At 37.1% G+C, this 24,397-nt stretch overlaps 1 protein-coding gene and 1 long non-coding RNA gene across 3 annotated transcripts in view; one reads left to right on the top strand and one right to left on the bottom strand.

Annotated features, from left to right (window-relative positions):
• Positions 1–20,888, top strand: part of LOC141275718 (uncharacterized) — a 40,356-nt gene extending 19,468 nt beyond the window's left edge. The window contains exons 2-3 of the long non-coding RNA XR_012323967.1: positions 6,277–6,443; positions 8,959–20,888. This is a non-coding gene — a long non-coding RNA (uncharacterized lncRNA). The remainder of the gene's footprint in view (positions 1–6,276; positions 6,444–8,958) is intronic.
• Positions 1–24,397, bottom strand: part of COL24A1 (collagen type XXIV alpha 1 chain) — a 392,639-nt gene that overhangs the window by 160,520 nt on the left and 207,722 nt on the right. For both annotated transcript variants that reach the window (XM_073787806.1, XM_073787804.1), the window contains 2 exons: positions 4,339–4,392; positions 849–902 (listed from right to left, as the gene is read on the bottom strand). In XM_073787806.1, the coding sequence (XP_073643907.1) occupies positions 849–902; positions 4,339–4,392 (108 nt within the window). The remainder of the gene's footprint in view (positions 1–848; positions 903–4,338; positions 4,393–24,397) is intronic.

Raw genomic sequence — 24,397 nt, 5'->3', positions numbered from 1 at the left:
GTTAAAAAATAAAAGAAATGTGAATGTGTACAAATATTTTAGCCTGTCAAATTTCAGAAGGAACACGCCCTTTGTGGTTTAAACATATTCAAATGATTCAGAGAATGCCTTAGGAGTCAATAATTCGTGAAATTAATTAGCCTTATGGGTATATTAAACTTCCTAGTTGACAGCAATTGGAGATAGGTAAAAAAATAATCTTACAGTGCTCTACTCATAATACAGAAGTTAAAACTGAGCAAAAATTTATGTACAATGAATTTGTAGATAGCATTATGTACACCAGATCCATCACAATATATTTTCTGAAAGCAAGATTCTTTAATTGAAAATAATTGCTCATTTCTATCACATTTAGAAACTTTAATAAATGAAAAACTGCAATCTAGATATAAAATTTATCAGCTATTACCATCTTAAAGATAAAAGAATGTAAGATAAATTCTGCATTCTGCTCTTCCACGTATCAAATAATTACATTGTGACCACAAACTCATGGAAAAGTGGCAATGATGATATATGCCATATAAACTATAAGTTATATAAAAAAAAGTAGAATCCTAATTGAATTTTCTTCTTCATCCACTTAAGCTAACTTAGGATGGTTTAATTCTTCTCTTAAAACTATAGGCTCATTAGACCTAGCCATGTGAGTTGCATGCTTTTCAGTGCCAATCAGCATTCTGAATGGTAAACTGTTTAGAGTAGAAGAAAATTCTAATGGAAATTTACCACAAAATAGCATTTTTCACTTACTTAAAACTTCATTCAAGGCAATTCCACCTTTGGAATGCCTTAACTTTATTATGTTCTTTGGACACATATCTTTCAAATCACTGAGCTCTTACCATAACGCCCTTTTCCCCCTGGGGACCTAATGGCCCTGGATTTCCACGTTCTCCCTTTTAAAACAAAGACAAAATAAAAACATTGAGGCATGTTAATTAGTCATGAATGAGCTAAGCCTAGACAGGAAACTCATCCTAATTTTCAGTAATTTTTAAAATTACAAATTTTGCATTTTTACCCTAAAGTTGCTAGACTTTTAATAAAAGTTCTCTTAAGATACTCTTTAAGGGATAAAATACTAAAAAGTCTTATTAAAATGATGAAAATAGAAATTATGAATAATCAAGATTTAAAATTGATCATGCATCGTATTCTAGTTTTGCAAGTAGAATTCTTATAATTTTGAGACATATAAAATATAAGAACTGTAAAAGTATGAAAGCATATTGTAAAAATTAAGTGTATAACCATTGAACAAAATTTTATTTCTGTAATCTGTCCATCACAATTAAGCATAATCATGATAATCACATATGCCACAGCAGATTAAAGGTCTAAACTGATTTACATTAAAATTCCAAGACTTTTCAACATGTTAGTGTAGAAAATTTAACCTAATACAGAAGTAACTAAACCAGAATGAAAGAAGTACAAAACCATCTAAATTTTTTGAACTGATGTCATTTTATATTTGTTATATTAATAAAAAAATCAACAAGTATATATCAATCACTTTTAATGTACTAAGTGAGAGTTGGAGAGATATAACAGATATTTGACTTAGACTCTACCCTCAAGTAATTGAAAACATGACATTAACAAAGATGAATCAATTAAAGGACAATGAAATTTTAAATCGTGTGGTACTTATTCTAAGCCCAGGAAGGGAAGAAATCAGGAAGGATTAGAATAATCTGGAAAGACTTTACAGAGGAGATAGGATTTTAATTGAGTAGTATAGTTTGGCTTTGAATAAATAGAGGGAAGGGGAGAGGATACTCTAAACCAAGAAAACAGTAAGAATAAGAATAGGGACAAGTATGAAATATGAGATGGGGAGCAAGAAAGGTTTATACTGGAGAATATTAGAAAATTTGTTGGATGAACTGATTAAGCCAAAATCACATAGTATCTTGACAGCAAAGTAGAGCTGTTAAGAGACTTCGACAATAGGGAGGCTAATGAAGGTTCTTCAAAATGCTTTATCATGACCCATCAGAATTAGTCTTCTGCTTATAGTATGTAGGTTGGATTAAAAGATAGGGAAAGGGTAGCGTAAATATGATAGAGGGTAAATTTAAGATAAACTAATAAGAGTACGTCTGAGGCAGTAGCTTTGGATTGACTATTAGAAAGGACAAATTGTAAAGAAAAAACTCTAAGACCTGCTAAAAGATTAGGCATAGAGGATGGAGGAAAAGGGAAATGCAAAGATGGGTGCACTCTATCTATTCTGGAAGACTGGAAGAATAGAGTTAGGTATAAGGCATACTGATAGAAATGAGATAATTGGGAAGAGACCAGTTTGGATGTGGGAAAAAAATGATGAATTTTAAATACTGGGTTGGCCAAAAGGTACGTTTGTTTTTTTCCGTAAGATGGCTCTAGTAGCACTTAGTTGTCTTTAACTTCATTCGAAACAATTTTGTTAGATTGTATTATGACAGCTGTCATATCAGCGTGCATTTAAAAATATTATCAAAATTGGTGAATTCTTGTGTAGCCATCTTAATACTGAAGATGGAAGAAAAAAGCAACATTTTTCTGCATATTATGCTTTATTCTTTCAAGAAAGGTAAAAATGCAACTGAAACGCAAAAACATGATTTGTGCAGTGTATGGAGAAGGTGCTGTGACTGATCAAACGTCTCAAAAGTGTTTTGTGAAGTTTTGTGCTAGAGGTTTCTTGCTGGACAATGCTCCACAGTTGGGTAGACCAGTTGAAGTTGATAGCAATCAAATCAAGACATTAACTGAGAACAATCAACGTTATAGCACAATATCCAAATCAAGTGTTGAAAATCATTTCCACCAGCTTGGTTATACTAATTGCTTTGATGTTTGGGTTTCACATAATTTAAGCAAAAAAAACCTTCTTGACCATATTTCTGCATGTGATTCTCTAGTAAAACATAATAAAAATGTTCTGTTTTTAAAACAAATTGTGATGGGCGATGAAAAGTGGAAAGTACAATAATGTGGAATGGAAGAGATGGTGGGGCAAGTGAGATGAACCACCACCAACCACACCAAAGGCCGGTCTCATCCAAAGAAGTTGATGTTGTACATATGGTGAGATTGGAAGGGAGTCCTCTATTATGAGCTCCTTCCAGAAAACCAAACGATTAATTCCAACAAGTACTGCTCCCAGTTAGACCAACTGAAAGCAGCACTGGATAAAAAGCATCCGAAATTAGTCAACAGAAAACTCATTATCTTCCATCAGGATAATGCAAGACCACACGTTTCTCTGATGACAAGAAATAAAAACTGTTACAACTTGGCTGGGAAGTTCTGATTCATCCGCCGTATTCACCAGACATTGCACCTTCCCTGGAAGACTGTAAAAGGCACCTGGAACAGTTCTTTGCTCAAAAATGATAAAAAGTTTTGGGAAGATGGAATTATGAAGTTGCCAGAAAAATGGGAGAAGGTAGTGGAACAAAACAGTGAATAAGTTGTTCAATAAAGTTCTTGGTGAAAATGAAAAATGTGTCTTTTATTTTTTACTTAAAAACTGAAGGAACCTTTTGGCCAAGCCAATATGTTGAGTTTGACTTAAATTAAAAATTTCAGATGGAAATAACTGGAATATTATCTAATTTACTTCTAATCCTGGCTCTACTTAATTACTCACAAACAGTAGCCTTGCACATTAGACTATCATGCTTGTGCTTTATAGTCAGCAAGTCAGGTTTCAGTCAAAGACTTGAAGTTTTTGGTTTATTACCTTCTAGTTCATTATAAGATTCTATTAAAAAAAATTCAAGAAAATGTCCTTGCTGGTTTCAAATAAAGAATTACTTATTTTTTTTAAAAAAGACTTTCCTAAATTTGAAATTCAATATGGAAAATCACTCCCAAGATAATTATTTCTAGGAAATTCTTAAGCAAATTACAATTTCCATCACAATAGCCAAAAAGATCTTTGAAAAACTTCATACTGAATTCCAAGAGGATATAAAGAGTTTGTGACCGAAACTTGGATCAGGGAAAGTGATAACTTATTCTTCACTTTCAAAACTGTTTCCTTTAGGAGCTTGTTCTCATAAGTAGATTTAAATATTTTCTAGTCATAAACCTAGACCATCAATTTCATCTTTTCTCTTCTGAGCACATCATTATAGCCAAAAGAGTACTCTGCCTTTTAAAAATTAGAAACATACATGCTATCAGCTATATTTCAATATATTTAAGAGATTCAGTACAGGTAATGCATTTTAAGTTATGAGTAATTTCTAGTTTCTAATTCATAAAATATCATGACTGTCTCTCCTTTGAGTTTAGCTTAGAATCCTTACTACTGAACAAAACAATGAAAGAAATTACCTTTTCACCAGTGCTTCCAGTCATTCCAACTTCTCCAGGCGAACCAACAGGTCCCTTTTAGGAAAAAATATAACAGAAAATACACATATATTGTATTAATATTATAGCATCCTGGTTTTAAATCACCTATAAACATGATGTTTCTTTCTAACTCATCCTAAATTTTATCTTAGAGTAAAATTCCTCCTGGTATAGGCATCCGGCCTAAGACTTCACATCAGAATTAATTATTCAGTTAATCAACAAATATATATGAATGTCTAATATGTGACAGGCTGGCTGCTGGGAGGCACTGAGTTTCAAATTCAAACATAGTCCCTATCCTTGTAGAACTTACAGTCCAGTGGATGTCATAAAAACTCCTGCTGTTTTTGTAGATTCTTGGTGTGGATACACTAGCTTAAGAAATCATTTCTGTGACTTCCTTCTTTGAAAGCTCCTCAACACATGAGGGAATAGCACATACCCACTCATTAATTCATTCAAAAATATTTGGTGCCTACTTTGTGCCACGCACTCTGTTGCTTGCTGAGATTTCATTAGGAAGCAAAAGGAGATCTAGGCCCTGCCCCGAGGAGGCAAAAAGTCTTGTAACAGAAACAACTAAATTAGAAAGTGAACATTTATAAATTATGATACAGGTTCACAAAGGAAACTGTGATGCTGAGGTGGAGAATAAAAGACAAGTCCTATTTTAGGAAAGATGGTCAGGGTAAACCTGAGACCTGACATTTAAACTGAAAGCTGAAGAATAAAAAGAGGCCAGCCAGCCAAGCGCAGAAAGGAGGAAGAGAGTTCTAGGTGGAGAAAATAGCTTGAAGTAAAGAACGAATTTCGCAGAAGAAGTGAAAGAAGGCAATCAGTACCACTGTTTCAGAGTGAACAACGCTCAGGGTGCCTCTACCTTTGTCTCTATGGATTCTACTTCAAGCAGTGTAGAAAGCAAAAATGGTAATGCAGAACAAGCTTTACAACAAGCGTATAATCCTTCTCCCTGACTGTCTTCAATTATGAAGTTATTTTCTTTTATTTAAAAATGTATGAAACATTTTCTTTTGCAATAGCTACCAAGCAAAGACACTATTTAGATTATATAATATTACATATTAGCATATAGAAGGTACCTGGATCATGAAAAAATGGTTTGCTGTGTTGAAGCTACCTGAAGTTAATGTATGGGGCATGATTTTATCCACAAAAATTGGGTTGGCCAAAAAGTTTGTTCGTGTTTTTCCTGCTCGTACGTAAGATCTTACAGAAAAACCCAAATGAACTTTTTGGCCAACCCAATATCTATATCCTCATCCATATCTATCTATCTATCTATCTGGTGACTATGTATACATTAACATACGTTAAATACTTCCTACCAACTATATTTGGTAGTATTATCATGATTCCCCTTTAACAGATGAGGCAGATGAGTTAAGAAGCTTTCTAAGGTAGATGAGTGTAAGTGGCTATTGAACACTTGAAATGTGGCTAGTCCAAATTGACATGTACTTAAATGTAAAAGGCACACTAGATTTCAAAGACCTACTACAAAAAGAATGCAATTTTTGTGCAATTTCTATCCATATCTTTTGTCCAAATTTTGCTCCTGAGGTTGCCTATATTTTTTTGTGATAATTTTCAGGAATTCTTATTCATTCAAGGTATAAACTCCTTGCTGGTTTTAGATGTTATAAATTCCTTCTTGTGATTCATCACCTGTGAGATTATTTTGACATCCTTCATTGATAGAAATCCTTAATTTTGATGTAGCCACATCCAACCATTTTTTGCCTTATGATTTGTATTTTCTGGATCTTGTTTAAGAAGCCTTCCTCTACCTTTATGTCATTAGGTAATGGGCATTCTTTTCTATTAGTGTTAACTTTTTTTTTTTTTTTTTTGTGGTACGTGGGCCTCTCACTGTTGTGGCCTCTTCCGTTGCAGAGCACAGGCTCCGGACACGCAGGCTCAGCGGCCATGGCTCGTGGGCCCAGCCACTCGGCGGCATGTGGGATCTTCCCGGACCGGGGCACGAACCCGTGTCCCCTGCATCGGCAGGCGGACTCTCAACCACTGAGCCACCAGGGAAGCCCTAGTGTTAACTTTTTAAGGTAGGTCTTTAATCCATTTGGAGTCCATCTTTTTCACCAGGGGTGAGATAGAGATCCAACTAAATTTTTTCCACATAGTGACCCAGTTTTCCAAATACTATACATACTAAAATTTACTTTTCCCATTAATTTGTGGTGTCAATCTTTTAAAAAAAATTATCGAGCTATAAATGACATACAACAATATATTAGCTTTAGGTGTACAGCATAATGATTCAATATTTGTATATATTGTGAAATGATCACCACAGTAAGTCTAGTTAATATCCCTCATCACCATACACAGTTACAGAATTTTTTTCTTGTGATGAGAACATTTAAGATTGACTCTCTTGGCGACTTTCAGATAGGCAATACAGTATTATTAACTATAGCTTCTATGCTGTACATTACATCCCCGTGGCTTACTTATTTTATAACTGGAAATTTGTACCTTTTGACCCCCTTCACCTACTTTGCCCACCCCTCAGCCCCTGCCTCTGGCAACCGTCAATCTATTCTCTGTATCTATGAGCTTGGTTTAAAAAATATTTTTTTAGATTCCACATATATGTGAGATGATATGGTATTTGTCTTTGACTTATTTCACTTAGCATAATGTCCTCAAGGCTCATCTATGTTGCCACAAATGGCAAGATGTACCCTTTTTATGGTTGAGTAGTGTTCCACTGTACACATAAACCACATCTTCTTTACCCATTCATCCATCGATGGAAACTTAAAAAGGTTGTTTCCATATCTTGGTTATTGTAAACAATGCTTCAGTGAACATGGGGGTGCATATATATTTTCAAATTCATGCTTTTGTTTTCTTCAGATAAATACCTAGAAGTGGAATCATATGGTAGTTCTATTTTTAATTTTTTGAGGAACCTCCATATTGTTTTCCACAGTGGCTGCACCAGTTTACATTCTCACCAACTGTGCACGAGGGTTCCCTTTTCTCCACATTCTCGCCAACATTTGTTATTTCTTATCTTTTGTAACAGCCATTGTAACAAGTGTGAGGTGATGTCTCATTGTGGTTTTGATTTGCATTTCCCTGATGATTAGTGATGTTAAGCACCTTTTCCTTTGCCTGCTGGCCATCTCATTTGGAGAAATACCTATTCAGACCCTCTGCTCATTTTTAAATCAAATTGCTTGTTTTTTGCTATTGAGTTGTATGAGTTCTTTTTTTTTCTTTTTTATAATGCTATACTACCCCTTCAAGTAGCCCAGTGTGTTTTCTATAGATTCTGTCAATTATTGCTGTATTCTAATGAGGTTTTTTTTGGTCATTTTTTTTTTGTTTTTTTTAAAGAAGATGTTGGGGGTAGGAGTTTATTAATTAATTAATTTATTTTGGCTGCATTGGGTCTTCGTTTCTGTGCATGGGCTTTCTCTAGTTGTGGCAAGCGGGGGCTACTCTTCATCGCGGTGGACGGGCCTCTCACTATCGCGGCCTCTCTTGTGGAGCACAGGCTCCAGACGCGCAGACTCAGTAGTTGTGGCTCACTGGGCTAGTTGCTCTGCGGCATGTGGGATCCTCCCAGACCAGGGCTCGAAACCGTGTCCCCTGCATTAGCAGGCAGATTCTCAACCACTGCGCCACCAGGGAAGCCCTGTATGAGTTCTTTATATATTTTGGATATGAGCTCCTTATCAGATATATGATTTGCAAACATTTTCTTCCATTCACCAGGTTGCCTCTTCATTTTGTTAATGATTTCCTTTGCTCTGCAGAAGCTTTCGAGTTTGATGTAGTTCCACTTGTTTATTTTTGCTTTTATTGTCTTTGCTTTCGGTGTCAAATCCAAAACAATCTGTGGTGCCATTTTTATAACATTTTATCCATGGCATATTTCTAAGCTCTCTACTCTAGTACACTAATTATTTCTCTGTTTTCTCCTCTTTGAAAATTCTCTCACTCATTTTTTTCTAATGTTTTTATAGCTATTCCTACTACAGAACTGAAAATAAGCACTCTAAACAGGTTTAGACCAGTAGTAAAGAATCTGAACTACACAGGCTTTATATCTACTTACTCTTTAAATCTATATTACTGTTTAATCTGAAAACTATCCACACACCTGGAAATCAACAGGTGAATCAGATGAACACATTTAGAGTTGAGGCCTCTCAAATTTCCTTAAACCTAGGATGTTATTGATTGTAAGATGCACTATTACTTTTGTATCTCTAAAGAGAAAAAGAGTCTTCCAAGTAATTTAATTCACCACTGATTGTAAGAAACATCCTAATTTTACAAATACTAAAATGTGAAAAAAACTGTATTATTGTTAAAAATATTCACTGCTCCTTTCTGTTGAAAGAGTACACATCCCTGCATTTCTGATGTCAGCCTTGGCCATGTGGCTTGCGGTGTCAATGGCAAAAATATAATCCTCCATCTTGTTGACATCTGGCTTCTCTATGTAACTTACTTTGACCAAATAAAAGTGAGTGTGTGTGGTAGTGATATGTGCCACTTTTTTTTTTTTAAGCCAGTTTCTTTTTTTCCTTCTACCCTGAGGTCAGCCACGTCCCAGATAGGAGCTGCTCCTGAAGCCTAGGTGTCAGAATGCAGAAGAGATGGATAGAGCCACAGCCAACCAACAGCGGACAGAGTGCAAGTAACAAGCAAACTTGTTGTCATAAGCCACTGATATTTTGAGGGTATTTCTTTCTGCAGCAAAACTTAGCCTAATGTGACTGATGCAACTTGTATTTTAGAATTGATGAAATCTGCTACTTGTTTGCCTGAAAAACAGGTGATTTTCCTTCACTTTCTTCTAACCTATGTACTAAAGGCCCTAGGAGATGGTGGAGCCATAAGAAAAAAGGAAGCCGGGCATCTCAGTCACTTTGTCAGAGAGAGCTACCTGGTAATACCCACACTGGACTAGTAACATGAGCAAAAACAACTTCTTATCAAGTTAAGCCTACAAAAATTTTTAGGTTTATTTGTTATAGCTGTTAATATTCTCCTAAAAATACATTAAATTAAACTATGTTTAATTGAAAAACTTTGTAATCTATCTCAATTGGCTTATTCAAAAGTTAGTCTCACAGAAATCTTTTTATAAATGAAGATGGTATAAAGTGCACTGAACCAACCTCTGGTTTCGATTGCAAATCAACTTATTCAATAAGTGCAAAATGATCTGAAGAAAATAAAATTAAACACATATTTATGTGTTCATGTAACAAGCTCTGTGCTAAGAGTGGTAGAGGTTACAAAGATGAGTGAAATATAATAAGGCGTTCATAATCTAGTAAGTTGGATGAGGAAAAGCATATTTTCTGTAAGTTAAGAGAAGAAAAATAAAATCCTATATAATGCAAAGGCAGCAGATATTATGTCTGGTTGAGAACATAAGGAAAAGCTTTACAGAGAACACAATATTTGAGGTACGGCCAACTGTTGACAAGATAAATGGTGAAAGTGTATTCAACGTAGAGGGAATGATCTGAACAGAAAATGGGAGGTAGCAAATGATGAAACATATGTCAAACATAAAGCAAATCCAGATTGTCTGGCAAACAGGATATGTGTAGGAAAGAGACTGGGATAGATATGGTGATATACTATTGAGGGCTTTGACTGTCAAGTGTATTTGTATTTGTGGTGTTTGAAGAAAAATTTGTGTTTGTTGAAGAATCATTGTCGGTTTGAGTAAAGGAGGAATGTAATCATATCTGTACTGAATGGACAGTAATTTAACAACACTGTGTTCAATGTGTGGAAATGGGAAAAAGATACAAAATGGTGTAAACAGTTAGAAGCTATTGTAATAGTCTAGTTTAAGTGTAATGACTCTTATGACAATGGTATCATGACTCAAAGAAACAGTAGCTCAGGGGAGAAGCCAGTGTCAGAGGAGAGATGATGAATTAAGCCATGGGACAATTATGGCTCTTAATTGACAATTATGGCTCATGGGACAATCAGAGAGTCTATCCTGAAATATTAATTTGTGAGTCCATAGAAAAATCAATTCCTGAAATCATAAGAATGATGCAGTACATACAGTAATAACAGAAGAAAAACAGGAGAGAATTTTAATGAAAATTCTTTGGAAGCAAGAGATAGAAGGAAAAACAAAAGGAAGAGAGGAGAATCAGGAATGTGCAAGGAAAGTTTAAGAAGGGAAAAGTTTCAGATAGCAAGACATCAGTGTTATGTGGAAGGGTTGAGAAGGATGACTGTTGAGACAAAGTCATAGGATTTGGCAATTAGAAGGCTGGCGGTGACCTTTAAGAACAATTTCAGTACCTTTTGTGTGTTTGGATGTAATTTTGCCAAAGAGAATACAAGTGAGGAGAAAGTGGAAAACAACTGTGTAGTTTATTCTTTTACGAAGTTTGACGGCAAAAAGGAGGAGGCACAATAATTGCTTGAGGACATAGTTTGAAAATTATTTTATTTAGAATCTAATTTTTGTTCTATCTGCCAAATAAAAGAAACTCATCTACAGTAGAAAAATACTCTTCTAAATAGAAGGAAATTATATTCAAAACTTAATTTTTTTTGCTCTATTTCATAAAATGAGTTTTGTTTTGTTTTTAAAAGAAAACAGACTAATTCAACACATCTGTATCAGAGAGAAGATATTGGCAGGTTTTACATGCTCCCAAGGTCTATGTCCTAGCCAGTTGTCTCTAGGCAGATTCCTTGCACTGGGAATGCTTTGTGAGTTACAGAACTCACAGCAGAGAGACATGTATTAGGCAAAGGTGCCCTATAACCTTCTCTTATTGCAGAAACACTGTTTAAAAGGACAGATTATGGCGCTATGACTTGTTCTAATTTTTACCCATGAAACCTTAAGTGCCACATATGCCAACGAGAGTCAAGGGCAGAAAGTTATTTGTTCAATTTTTAAGTGCTCAAATGCAAATTATGGGTATGTGGAAATGGGCATAATTTATTCATATTTTTAATCTATGGATCATCAGAAGAAAAATATGGATGGCCTCCATTTCTGTTCCTTTCAATTCATTCTTATTCATTTCAAAACAAATGTTGAAATCTTTTATATTATTGTATTATTTATCTATTACTGCAGAACAGATCACCCCAAAGTCAGTGGCTTAAAACAATAAATACTTATCTCACAGTTTCTGTCAGTCAAGAATTCACTAGTGCTTATCTCAGAATTTTTCTGAGTTCTGGCTCAGAGTTTTTCATGAGGTTGTAGTCAAGATATGACATAAGCTGCAGTCATCTGAAGTCTTGACTGAGACTAGGGAATCCATTTCCAAGAAGGCTGTTAGCTGGAGGCCTCAGTTTCTCGCTATGTAGGCCTCCGTATGGCCTGACTTCATGGCAGTAGGTTCCCGCCCCCCCCCCACCCCCCGGAGGTGAATAATCCAAGAGAGAGAGTGAGCAAGGAAGAAGCCGCAATGTCTATTATGACCTAGTCACACACAGCTATTTCTGCCATAGCCTATTCATTAGAAGCGAGTCATGAAGTCCACTCCACACTGAGAGTGAAATAAGACTATCTTTCGGAAGGGGGAACATCAAAGAATTGCAGACATATTTTAAAACCATCACAATGACTCAATTTTATTCTTGGCTTGATTTGATGTTTTATTAAGACTGATTCCTCCCAATACTTTTCTTCAGTTTTTTAACCTCTGTTGTCAAGTTAGACACTTCTGCAGAAATATTCTAAGTAGTATTAGAAGGATGTACATTTTCCCAAAGATGAAATGCACAAAATTTCATTCTTATTTCATTAGTTCTTAATTATTTATCATGTATAAGATACTATACTAGTCAATTAATAACTAAAATATAAAGCAGATAACAAAAATTTCTGTGGGATAAATCACTATAGAATATCAAAGTAGGAGTCAGCAAACCATGACCCCAGGGGCTGGCTGCGTGTTTTTTGGAAATAAAGATTTGCTGGAACACAGCCATGACCTTTTGTTTACCTATTGCCTATGGCTGCTTTCACCCTATGAAGGCAGAGCTGAGTAGTTGGGACAGAGACTTTATGGCCCACAAAACCCAAACCATTTCTGTTGAGTATTTAAGGGAAATACAAAGCAGTCATTGAAGCCATAGCCTCAGCTTATAAGAATTATCAGCAATTTATACTTTTTGATCAAGAATTTTCATTAAAAGAAGTTTCAAAACACTGATTCCATGTCTAACACACATTAACAAAAAAAAAGCTTTTAGCTAGAACATGCCATGCTATGTGTCAAGAGCTAGGTAACTCTACGATAAATGAAAACATTCACTTTTTGCAAAATGGAATATATATTAGTCTATTTAAAGATTTTGTTAGCTAAAGTGGAAACTCAAAAAGCCTTATGTATAATAAATCACTTCTTAGAATTGAAAAGAAATACTATTTTTTCCCAAAAGTCAGTAAAAACTCTAAAATACTCAGGTTCTATTTTTTAAAGTAACCACATCCTACTTATTCACTGAAGACTGATATAAAATTAGGATATTTCCTAGTTGAAGCTAAAATGTTTAAAAAACTTTACATGAAGTTCTTAGACTTGACAATTATCTTTAAAAAATCACTGTGCCTTCAACTGTAGTTTAAAACAACTCTATATTGTTTCAAATTTTCTTTTCAATGTAGAAACAACTGTATTTATAGGATAAAGAATTTCAGACCCCCAACCTCCTCAAATTCACTTGAAAATATAATATATAAAGCTAATTCCCTAAGATTTAGTTCTGTTTTATCTTAGAAACATATTAACTTGGATGTTTGCATTAGTACTATTGTGTTTACTCTATGTTTAAAAATAAGAGAATTTTATAAGTCATCTTACCACAACAAAGGTAGTAATTAGTTATACTATATGTAACTGCTGATATCTGACTATTTTTTTAACCTTAAGAATGGTAATTTTTCATGGTTCAATCTAGTACAATCTTGGAGGGTAGGAGAAACAGAAGGTCAGCCAGACATGAGAAAATCACTTCAAGCACAACATGGGAAAATGTGTGTTCATAACTAGCATTTATTTCTCTACCTCAAGTTCCCATGCTTCTGTCCAAGAAGAGAATGATACAGATGGCTGTCAGTCTAGACAGATAAGAGGAAGATGTAGAAAAGTGGAAAGAAACTTTCGTGTATAACATATCTGGGTAAGAAAGAGGAATTCCTTTTTAGAAATGATAAATATGAGACAATATGAGACACTATACAATTGTGTAAGCAGGTCTAGAGCAAAAAGATATTTGAGAATCATCAGCAAATAGTAAAGAGAGTAAATGAGTCACCAAAGAAAGGATGTACATTGAGAAAAGGAAAAGGCCAAGACCAATAATATTTAGAGAGCAGGATGAAAAAAAGAAAACTTAAAGAACTGTCCTATACGTGAAAAAGAAAGTGTACTGTCAAAAGGAGGATATTGTCCATTTATTTATTTATCACCCACAATGTTTCTTCAGACCTTTTCATTTGGGGGTAATTTTATGACTTGACGAGAATGAATAAACCTTTCTGTTAATTTGTAAATACATCACGGTTTCCAAATAGCTAATCTATGGACCATTTCACTCCTATTTTCAAACAAAATCCATAAGCTAAGGATATATTCCTTTGACGGTGTGACTTGGATTAAATTACTTTAGCTCACTGTGTCTCATCCTTCACCATTTAGGAAGACATGACTTTAAGTTTATCCGTTTGTATGCTTTGTAAAGCCAGGATGATGTCCTCTCTGATACTGAATCCCCTATGTCTAATACATTGCCTGGAATATAGAAGAAAATAAATATATGTTGAATGAATGAGCGAACAAATTTGAATGAGTGAATAAGTTAGATAGAGCAGCAGTAGTGGAAGCAGAGATAAGCCGCCCACATCATCCTTTAAGAAAGGTCTTGGTCTGTGTGTTCGCTCCAGGGCCTCATGTGAGCTTTCCCAGGATAAGCAGCTTTAGCAAATGGGGTAGAGCTGGGTGCTGCAAGAATATAAGTGCCAGCAGACAAGGACAAGATGGCAGAGTAGAAGGACTTGAGTTCACTTCCTTTCACGAAAACACCAAAATCACAACAAACTGCTGAACAACCATCGAGATAAAAGACTGGAACCTACCAAAAACCATATTCTACATCCAAAGACAAAGAAGAAGCCACAACGAGATGGTAGAAGGGGGCACGTTCATGATAAAATAAAATCCCATACCTGCAGGGTGGGTGACCCACAAACTGGAAAATAATTGTATCACAGAGTTTCTACCACAGGACCCAGAGATCTGGGCCCCATGTCAGGATCCCCAGCCTGGGTGTCTGCCAATGGGAGAAGGAGCTCTTAGAGCATTTGGCTTGAAAGCCAGCAGGGCTTGAGTGCAGGAGCTCCACAGGACTGGGGGAAACAGAGACTCCACTCCTGGAGGGCCAGACCTACATGCAGGACTTGGAGAGCCTCCTGGGGAGGGAGGGGTTGGCTGTGGCTCACTGTAGGGACAAAGACACTGGTGGCAGAGGGCCCAGGGAATATTCATCAGTGTGAACTCTCCTGGAGGTCGCCATTGTGGCACCAAGAACTGGCCCCACCCAACTCCAGTTGGCTGAGGCTCCAGTGCTGGAACGCCTCAGGCCAAACAAACAACAGGGTGGGAACACAGTCTTACTCATCAGCAGACAGGCTGCTTAAAGTCTTCCTGAGCCCATAGCCACCTCTAAATACACCCCTTGACATGGCCCTGCTCACCAGAGGGACAAGACCCAGCTCTACACACCAGTGGGCAGGCACCAGTCCTGCCCACCAGGAAGCCTGCACAGCTCCCTGGACCAATCTCACTCACCAGGAGGCAGACACCAGAAGCAAGAGGAACCACAATCTGAAGCCTGTGGAATGGAGACCACAAACACAGAAAGTTAGACAAAATGAGATGATAGAGAAATACATTCCAGATAAAGGGACAAGATAAAACCCCAGAAGAACAACTAAGTGAAGAGGAGATAGGCAATCTACCTGAAAAAGAATTCAGAGTAAAGATACTAAAGATGATCCAAGGTTTTGGGAAAAGAATGGAGGCAAAGACCAAGAAGATACAAGAAATGCTTACCAAAGAGCTAGAAGATTTAAAGAACAACAACAAAAAATTGAACAATACAATACCTGAAATGACAAATACACTTGAAGGAATTGATAGCAGAATAACTGAGGCAGAAGAACGAATAAGTGAGCTGGAAGACAAATTGGTAGAAATCACTGCTGCAGGACAGAACAAAGAAAAAAGAATGAAAAGAAATAAGGACAGTCTAAGGGAGGGGTCCCCCACCCCCAGGCTGTGGACTGGTACCGGTCTGCAGCCTGTTAGGAACCAGGCCACACAGCAGGAGGTGAGTGGCAGGCAAGTGAGTGAAGCTTCATCTGTGGCTCCCCATTGCTCACATTACCACGTGAACCATCACTCGCATTACCACCTGAACCAACCCCCCACCCCCCACCCCACCCATGGAAAAATTGTCTTCCATGAAACCAGCCCCTGGTGCCAAAAAGGTTGGGGACTGCTGGTCTAAGGGACCTCTGGGACAGCATTAAAAGCACCAACATTTGCATTATAAGGATCCCAGAGGAGAAGAGAGAAAGGGCCTGAGAAAATATTTGAAGAAATAATAGCTGAAAACTTCCCTAACATGGGAAAGGAAACATTCACCCAAGTCTAAGAATCACAGAGAGTCCCATACAGGATAAACCCAAGGAGTAACACGCTGAGGCACATTTTATTCAAACTGACAAAAATTAAAGACAAAGAGAAAATACTAAAAGCAGCAATGGAAAAGCAACAAAAAACATACAAGGGAATCCCCATAAGGTTATCAGCTGATTTTTCAGTAGAAACTCTGCAGGCCAGAGGGAGTGGCATGATACATTTAAAGTGATGAAAGGGAAAAACCTACAACCAAGAATACTCTACCCAGCAAGGCTCTCCTTCAGATCCAATGGAGAAATCAAAAGCTTTACAGACAAGCAAAAGCTAACAGAATTCAGCACCACCAAACCATCTTTATAACAAATGCTAAAAGAACTTCTCTAGGTGGAAAAGAAAAGCCCACAACTAGAAACAAGAAAATTATGAATGGGAAAGCTCTCCAGTAAAGGCAAACGTACAGCAAAGGTAGGAAACTATCCACACACAAATATGATACCAAAACCAGCAATCATGAGAAGAGGACAGTACAGATGCAGGATACTGAAAATGCATTTGAAATTAAGAGACCAGCAACTTAAAACAACTTGTATATATATAGACTGCTATATCAAAACCTCATGGTAATGGCAAATCAAAAATAGATTAAAAACACAGAAAAGAAAAAGCATCCAAACACAACATTACAGATAGTCATCAAATAACAAGAGAAGAGAACAAAGGAGGAAGGGAAGAAAAAAGACCTACAAAAACAAATCCAAAACAAATAACGAAATGGCAATAAGAACATACATATAGATAATTACCTTCAATGTAAATGGATTAAATGCTCTAACCAAAAGACACTGACTGGCTGAAGGATAAAAAACAAGACCCGTATATATGCTGTCTACAAGAGACCCACTTCAGATCTAGGGACATGTACAGACTGAATGTGTGGGGATGGGAATAGGTATTCCATGCAAAAGGAAATCAAAAGAAAGCTGGAGTAGCAATACTCATATCAGACAAAATAGACTTTAAAATACTGTTACAAGAGACAAAAAAGGACACTACATAATCAAGGAATCAACCCAAGAAGAAGATATAACAATTGTAAATATATATGCACCCAACATAGAAACACTTCAATATATAAGGCAAATGCTAACAGCCATAAAAGGAGAAACTGACAGTCACATAATAATAGTGGGGGACTTCAACACCCCACTTACATCAATGGACAGACCATGCAGACAGAAAATCAGTAAGGAAACAGAGGCCTTAAATGACACATTAGACCAGATGGACTTAATTGATATTTATAGAACCTTCCATCCAAAAGCCACAGAATACACATTCTCAAGTGCACATGCAACATTTTACAGGACTGATCACAAGCTGGGCCACAAAGCAAGTCTTGGTAAATTTAAGAAAACTGAAATCATATCAAGCATCTTTTCTGAACACAATTCTATGAGATTAGAAATCAAATACAAGAAAAAAACTAAAAAACACAATCACGTGGAGGCTAAACAGTATGCTACTAAACAACTAATGGATCACTGAAGAAATCAAAGAGGAAATAAGAAAATACCTAGAGACAAATGAAAATGAAAACATGACAATCCAAAACCTATGGGACACAGCAAAAGGAGTTCTACAAGGGAAGTTTATAGTGATACAAGCTTACCTCAGGAAACAAGAAAGATCTCAAATAAACAACCTAACCCTACACCTAAGGCAAGTAGAAAAAGAAGAATAAACAAAATCGAAAGTTAGTAGAAGGAAAGAAGTCATAAAGATCAGAGCAGAAATAAATGAAATACAGACGAAGAAAACAATAGAAAAGATCAATGAAACTAAAAGCTGGCTCTTTGAAAAGATAAACAAAATGGTTAAACCTTTTGCCAGACTCATGAAGAACAAAAGGGAGAGGACTCAAATCAATAAAATTAGAAATGAAAAAGAAGTTACAACTGACATCACAGAAATACAGAGGATCATAAGAGACTACTACAAGCAACTCTATGCCAATAAAATGGACAACCTGGAAGAAATGGACAAATTCTTAGAAAGGTACAATCTCTCAAGACTGAACCAGGAAGAAATAGAAAATATGAACAGACCAATTACAGGCACTGAAATTGAAATTGTGATTAAAAAACTTCCAACAAACACAAGTCCAGGACCAGATGGCTTCACAGGTGAAATCTATCAAACACTTAGTGAAGACTTAACACCTATCCTTCTGAAAATATTCCAAAATTGCAGAGGAAGGAACCTCCCAAACTCATTCTGTGAGGCCACCGTCACCCTAATACCAAAGCCAAAGATACCAAAATTACAGACCATTACTGATAAACATACACACAAAAAATCTTCAACAAAATACTAGCAAACTGAATCCTACATTAAAAGGATCACACACCATGATCAAGTGAGATTTATCCCAGGGATGCAAGGATTTTTCAATATACACAAATCAATCAGTGTGATAAACCACATTAACAAACTAAAGATTAAAAACCATATGATAATTTCAATAGATGCAGGAAACTTTTTGACAAAATTCAACACACACTTATGATAAAACCCTCCAGAAAGTGGGCATAGAGGGAACCTACCTCAACATAATAAAGGCCATATATAACAAACCCACAGCTAACATCATACTCAATGGTGAAAAGCTGAAAGCATTTCCTCTAAGATCAGGAACAAGATAAGGATGTCCATTCTCACCACTTTTATTCAACAGCATTGTGGAAGTCCTAGCCATGGTAATTAGAGAAGAAAAATAAATAAAAGGAATCCAAAATGGAAAAGAAGTAAAACAGCCACTGTTTGCAAATGACATGATTCTATACATAGAAAATCCTAAAGATGCTACCAGAAAACTACTAGAGCTCATCAATGAATTGTGTAAAGTTGCAGGATGCAAAATTAATACACAGAAATCTGTTGTATTTCTGTATAGTAACAAAAGATCAGAAATATAAATTAAGTAAACAATCCCATTTACCATCGCATCAAAAAGAACAAAATACTTAGGAATAAACCTACCTAAGGAGGCAAAAGACGTGTAATCTGAAAACTATTAAGATGCTGATAAAAGAAATTGAAGATGACACAAACAGATGGAAAGATATATCATGTTCTTGGATTGGAATCACAATATTGTCAAAATGACTATTCTACCCAAGGCAATCTACAGATTCAATGCAATCCCTATTAAGTTATCAATGGCATTCTTCACAGAACTAGAACAAAAAATAGTTAATTTGTATAGAAACACAAAAGATCTGTGAATAGCCAAAGCAATCCTGCGAAAGAAAAACAGTGCTGGAGGAATCTCGCTCCCTGAATTCAGACTATACTAGAAAGATACAGTCATCAAAATGTATGGTACTGGTACAAAACCAGAAATACAGGTCAATGGAACAGTATAGAAAGCCCAGAAATAAAACCATGCACCTATATTCAATTAATCTACAACAAAGGAGGCAAGAATATGTAATGGAGGGCTTCCCTGGTGGCGCAGTGGTTGAGAGTCCGCCTGCCGATGCAGGGGACATGGGTTCGTGTCCCAGTCCGGGAAGATCCCACATGCCGCGAAGCGGCTGGGCCCGTGAGCCATGGCCGCTGAGCCTGTGCGTCTGGAGCCTGTGCTCCGCAACGGGAGAGGCCACAACAGTGAGAGGCCCGCGTACCGCAAAAAAAAAAAAAATGTAATGGAGGAAAGACTGTCTCTTCAGTAAGTGGTGTTGGAAAAGTTGGACAGCTACATGGAAAAGAATGAAATTAGAACATTCTCTAACACTATACACAAAAATAAACTCAAAATGGATTAAAGATGTAAATGTAAGGCCAGATCCTATAAAACTCTTAGAGGAAAACATAAGCAGAACATTCTTCGACATAAATCCCAGCAATATCTTTTTGGATCCACCTCCTGGAGTAATGAAAATAAAAACAAAACAAAACAAAACAAAACAAATGGGACCTAATTAAACTTAAAAGCTTTTGCCAGCAAAGGAAACTATAAACAAAAAGAAAAGACAACCCTCAGGAGAAAATATTTGCAAATGAGGCAACCAACAAGCGATTGATCTCTAAAATACACAAACAGCTCATGCAGGTCAATATCAAAAACACAAACAACTCAATCAAAAACTGGGCAGATGATCTAAACAGATGTTTCTCCAAACAAGATACACAGATGCCCAAAAAGCATGTGAAAAGATGCTCAGCATCTTTAATTATTACAGAAATGCAAATCAAAACTACAATGAGATATTACCTCACACCAGTCAGAATGGCCATCATCCAAAAGTCTAAAACAATAGATGCTGGAGAGGGTGTGGAAAAAAGGGAACCCTCTACACTGTTGGTGGGAATGTAAATTGGTACATCCACTACAGAGAATAGTATGGGGGTTTCTTAAAAAACTAACAATAGAGCCACCATATGATCCAGCAATCCCACTTCTGGGTGTATATCTGGAGAAAACCATACTTCAAAGATCCATGTACCTCAATGTTCATTGCAGCACTATTTACAAAGCCAAGATATGGAAAAAACTAAAATGTCCATCGACAGAGGAGTCGATAAAGAAGATGTGGTACATATATACAACGGCATATTACTCATCCATAAAAATGAACAAAATAATGCCATTTTCAGCAACATGGATGGACCTAGAGATTATCATACTAAGTGAAGTAAATCAGATAGGGAAAGAGAAAGACAAACATCATGGTATCACTTATATGTGGAATCTAAAAAAATTATACAAATGAACTTATGTACAAAACAGAAATAGACTCACAGATTTCTAAAACAAACTTATGGTTATTACCAAAGGGGAAAGGTCGGGGGAGGGATTAATTAGGAGGTTGGGATTAACATATACACACTACTATATATAAAACAGATAATCAACAAGGACCTACTGTGCAGCACAGGGAACTCTGCTCAGTATTCTGTAATAACCTAAATGGGAAAGGAATCTGAAAAAGAATGGTATATGTATATGTATAACTGAGTCACTCTGCTGTACACCTGAAACTAACACAACATTTTAAATCAACTGGACTCCAATACAAAATGAAAATTAAATCAAATTTAAAAAAGATTTTATTGCCCTTCTAATCAACTCCTTCAAAGTTTAGGCTTGAGCAAAGAGGCTTTCCTCTAAAGACTAATTAAAGTGAGGGTATAAAAAGGGCTGGCCACTTTTATGTAATATGGGACTACTCTAATAGGCCATATATGCTCCAGAGCTTCCTAAAGGGTTGTTTTGGCTCTCACCTCCCTAGTGGAAAGATAGAAAATCGAGCAAAAGCCCAGGATTTAACAGTCAGAGTGACAAAACTCCAGAGAAGGTTATATCTCTAACCAAGACAAGTCTGTTATGCCAAGGTCAGGGCCTTGGCTGGGGAAAAAAATGGAACCCCGACCCTTGATGGGGACACCTTGATATAAGTCCCTGAAGATTTTGAACCACGAGACTCCTTTGAACTCTATTAGCTTACAGAAGTGGTCTATCCCTCCTCATTAACACTAGCATCTTACCCTATAAGAGAACATATGCCCCAATTAGGATTTGTCATAAAACTCTTCTGGCCAATATGTCAATAACTAGGGGTAAATCACAGCATGACACATCCGGGAACTTGCTGTTCCTGATAGAGGGAAATGGGACTCTACCCCAAAGAATGAAAGACCTAGCCAATATGTACTGGTAGGAACCTGGAGAACACGCATGGGACTGATTCTACAGGTACTTGAACAAGGGAGCCATAACATAATATAAAAAACATAAACATAAGACAAAATTAGGTATGGAAGAGTTTATTAATTTGGGAGCACTTTTCCAAGACATAGGATTTAATACCCTGTCAAGGATATCAAGAGATTGTGCAAACTCCTGCAGTGGGTCTAAGCCGCGAGGTATGCATCTCTGCTGCTTGGACCATATGACTTGGCAGACGCTATGGTATTAGAGAAACTGATGGTGAGAAAGGAAGCCATGTAGAGCTTATGGCAAGCCTTGATAGGAAGAACACAACACAGGTTTCTGGGATTTGGGAACAAGGACATGCCACCTGTGGCAGAGAATTACATGTGTTTTGAAAAACAAATTCTAGTGTGCTACTAGGCTCAAGTAGAGACTGAGCACCTAACAATGGGACAACAAGTGACATTAGCATTTGGATCTAGCTATCATAAGCTGAGCTGTATCAGATACAAGATCAAGCAGTTCCAGTGCAATCTGGGATGGGACATGAGCAGGACAGAGGTACAAGCAAATGGAATGAATAAGTGGTCCAGATCCCCAACCAGTACCTCTTTTTTTAGCTAACACCTTTGGCTATCTGGAGGATCTCTTATGACCAACTGATAGAAAAGGAAAAAGCCAACTTGATTTATAGATGGGCAGGCTTAGTGCTATAAACTTGATTTATAGATGGGCAGGCTTAGTGCTATGGACTGAATATTTGTATTCCCTCAAAATTCATATATTAAAGCCTTAATGTTATGGCATTTGAAGGTAGGGCCTTTGGGAGGTAATTAGTCATAAGGGTGGGGCTCCCATGATGGAATTAGTCTCTTAGAAGAAGAAGAAAATATCTGGCCCTTTCTCGTGTCACCATGTAAGGTACAGAGAGAAGGCAGACATCTGCAAACCAGGAAGAGGGCCGTTACCAGGCACTGAATTTGTTGCTGCCTTGATCTCACACTGCCCAGCCTCCAGAAGTGTGAGAAATAAGTTTGTTTAAGCCACCCAAACTATGGTATTTCATTACAGCAGCCCAAATTGACTAAGGCACTTGGTATGTAGGTACAAACTGAAAATGGATGGAAGCTGCACTATAGTTTCACTCAGGAGTGCCTTAAAAGGCAGTGGCAAGAGGACATCTTTCTACTGGGCAGAGTTTCTGGCAGTGTACCAGACCATCCACTTTGTGGGAAGGAGGAGTGACTTGAGGTTAGAATATGTACAGACTAAGTGGCATTTGTGAGTGACCTGGCTGTTTGGTAAGATGCCTGAATGGAAGAAGACTCTAAGACTGGGAACAAGGTTTGAGAAAAAAGCTTTTGGATGGATACATTAGACACAAAGTGCAAACATCTTTGAATCAAATATGAATGCCTACCAGAGAAGGGCAAACGTGGAAGTGTACTTGGAAAGAGACAGAATGACTCAGAAAGTTGACATCAGCAAGTCTTGGTCATCAGTCACCTCAGTGCTGGATGATAGGTATACGAATGAAAAGGCATGGTGGGAGAGATGGAAGGTATACACGGGGCTGACATCACGAGTTCCAATTTGGCAAGACTAAATTAACTACTGCTGACACTGAACATCCAGGCTGCCAACAACCAAGAACAATGTTGAGCCCGTGATATGCTGCCACACTTTGAGAAGACCAACCAGCCACTTGGGGGCAAGTTCACTCTGGAAGGGCCAACGATTTATTCTAACAGAAATGACACATACTCTGGGAATGGGCTGCTTTCCTACACTCAGGCCTCAACTATTAGAAGTATCTGAGGGCTTACAAAGTAATCTACCATACAGGATCCCCAAAACGTTGTGTCAGACCAAGGGACCCATTTTATAGCCAATAAGGTATGGAAGTGGGCCTATGTACACGGGGTCTAATAGTTACATCACATGACAACAAGAAACTTCCCACCTGACAGAATGGCCTGCTAAAGGTGCCATTAAAGTGCGAGCTAGGAGGTGATAGTTTATGAGGATAAAGCACCATCCCACAGGATAAAAAAATATACATACTGAATCAGAGATATTTATATGGTACTGTGTCTCCATCAGGAAATATTCATTGGTCTTAGAACCAAGGGGCAGAAACAGAATTCATCCTACTTAGTATCACTCCCAATGTCTCCAAAGAGGTCCCTGTACTTTACATTTCCACAAAATGTAAGTTCTGCAGGAATGGTGGTCCTGGTCCCTAAAGAGGACACATGTTTAGCTGGTGAAAAAGTAAGAGTCCTTTTGAACTATAAGCTATGGCTGCTCCCTGAGCATTACAAATTCCCTGTATCCAAGCACCAGCAGGCAAGGAAAAGCGTCACCATCTTGGTACAGTTAGTTCACCCTGATCATTAGGAAGAGGGAGAAGAATGATATCATTTGTGGTCCTAAAAGTAGCTGCAGCGTTAGGGGAACTAATTTGTACTACCAACTCCTCTTTTAAGTTTTACCTCAGGAAGAGAATCCACCAGAATCCTAGAGGAGCATCTCCCTGAAAGGATATGAAGAAATGGGTCCAAGAGATACAAGGAATAAACTGCAGTGAACACTAAGATGGCCCGTC

This window comes from Tursiops truncatus, chromosome 1 (genome assembly GCF_011762595.2).
Source record: "Tursiops truncatus isolate mTurTru1 chromosome 1, mTurTru1.mat.Y, whole genome shotgun sequence".
NCBI lineage: Eukaryota > Metazoa > Chordata > Mammalia > Artiodactyla > Delphinidae > Tursiops > Tursiops truncatus.
The sequence above is the reverse complement of the archived record's forward strand: the minus strand, read 5'-3'. Positions and strand labels throughout refer to the sequence as shown.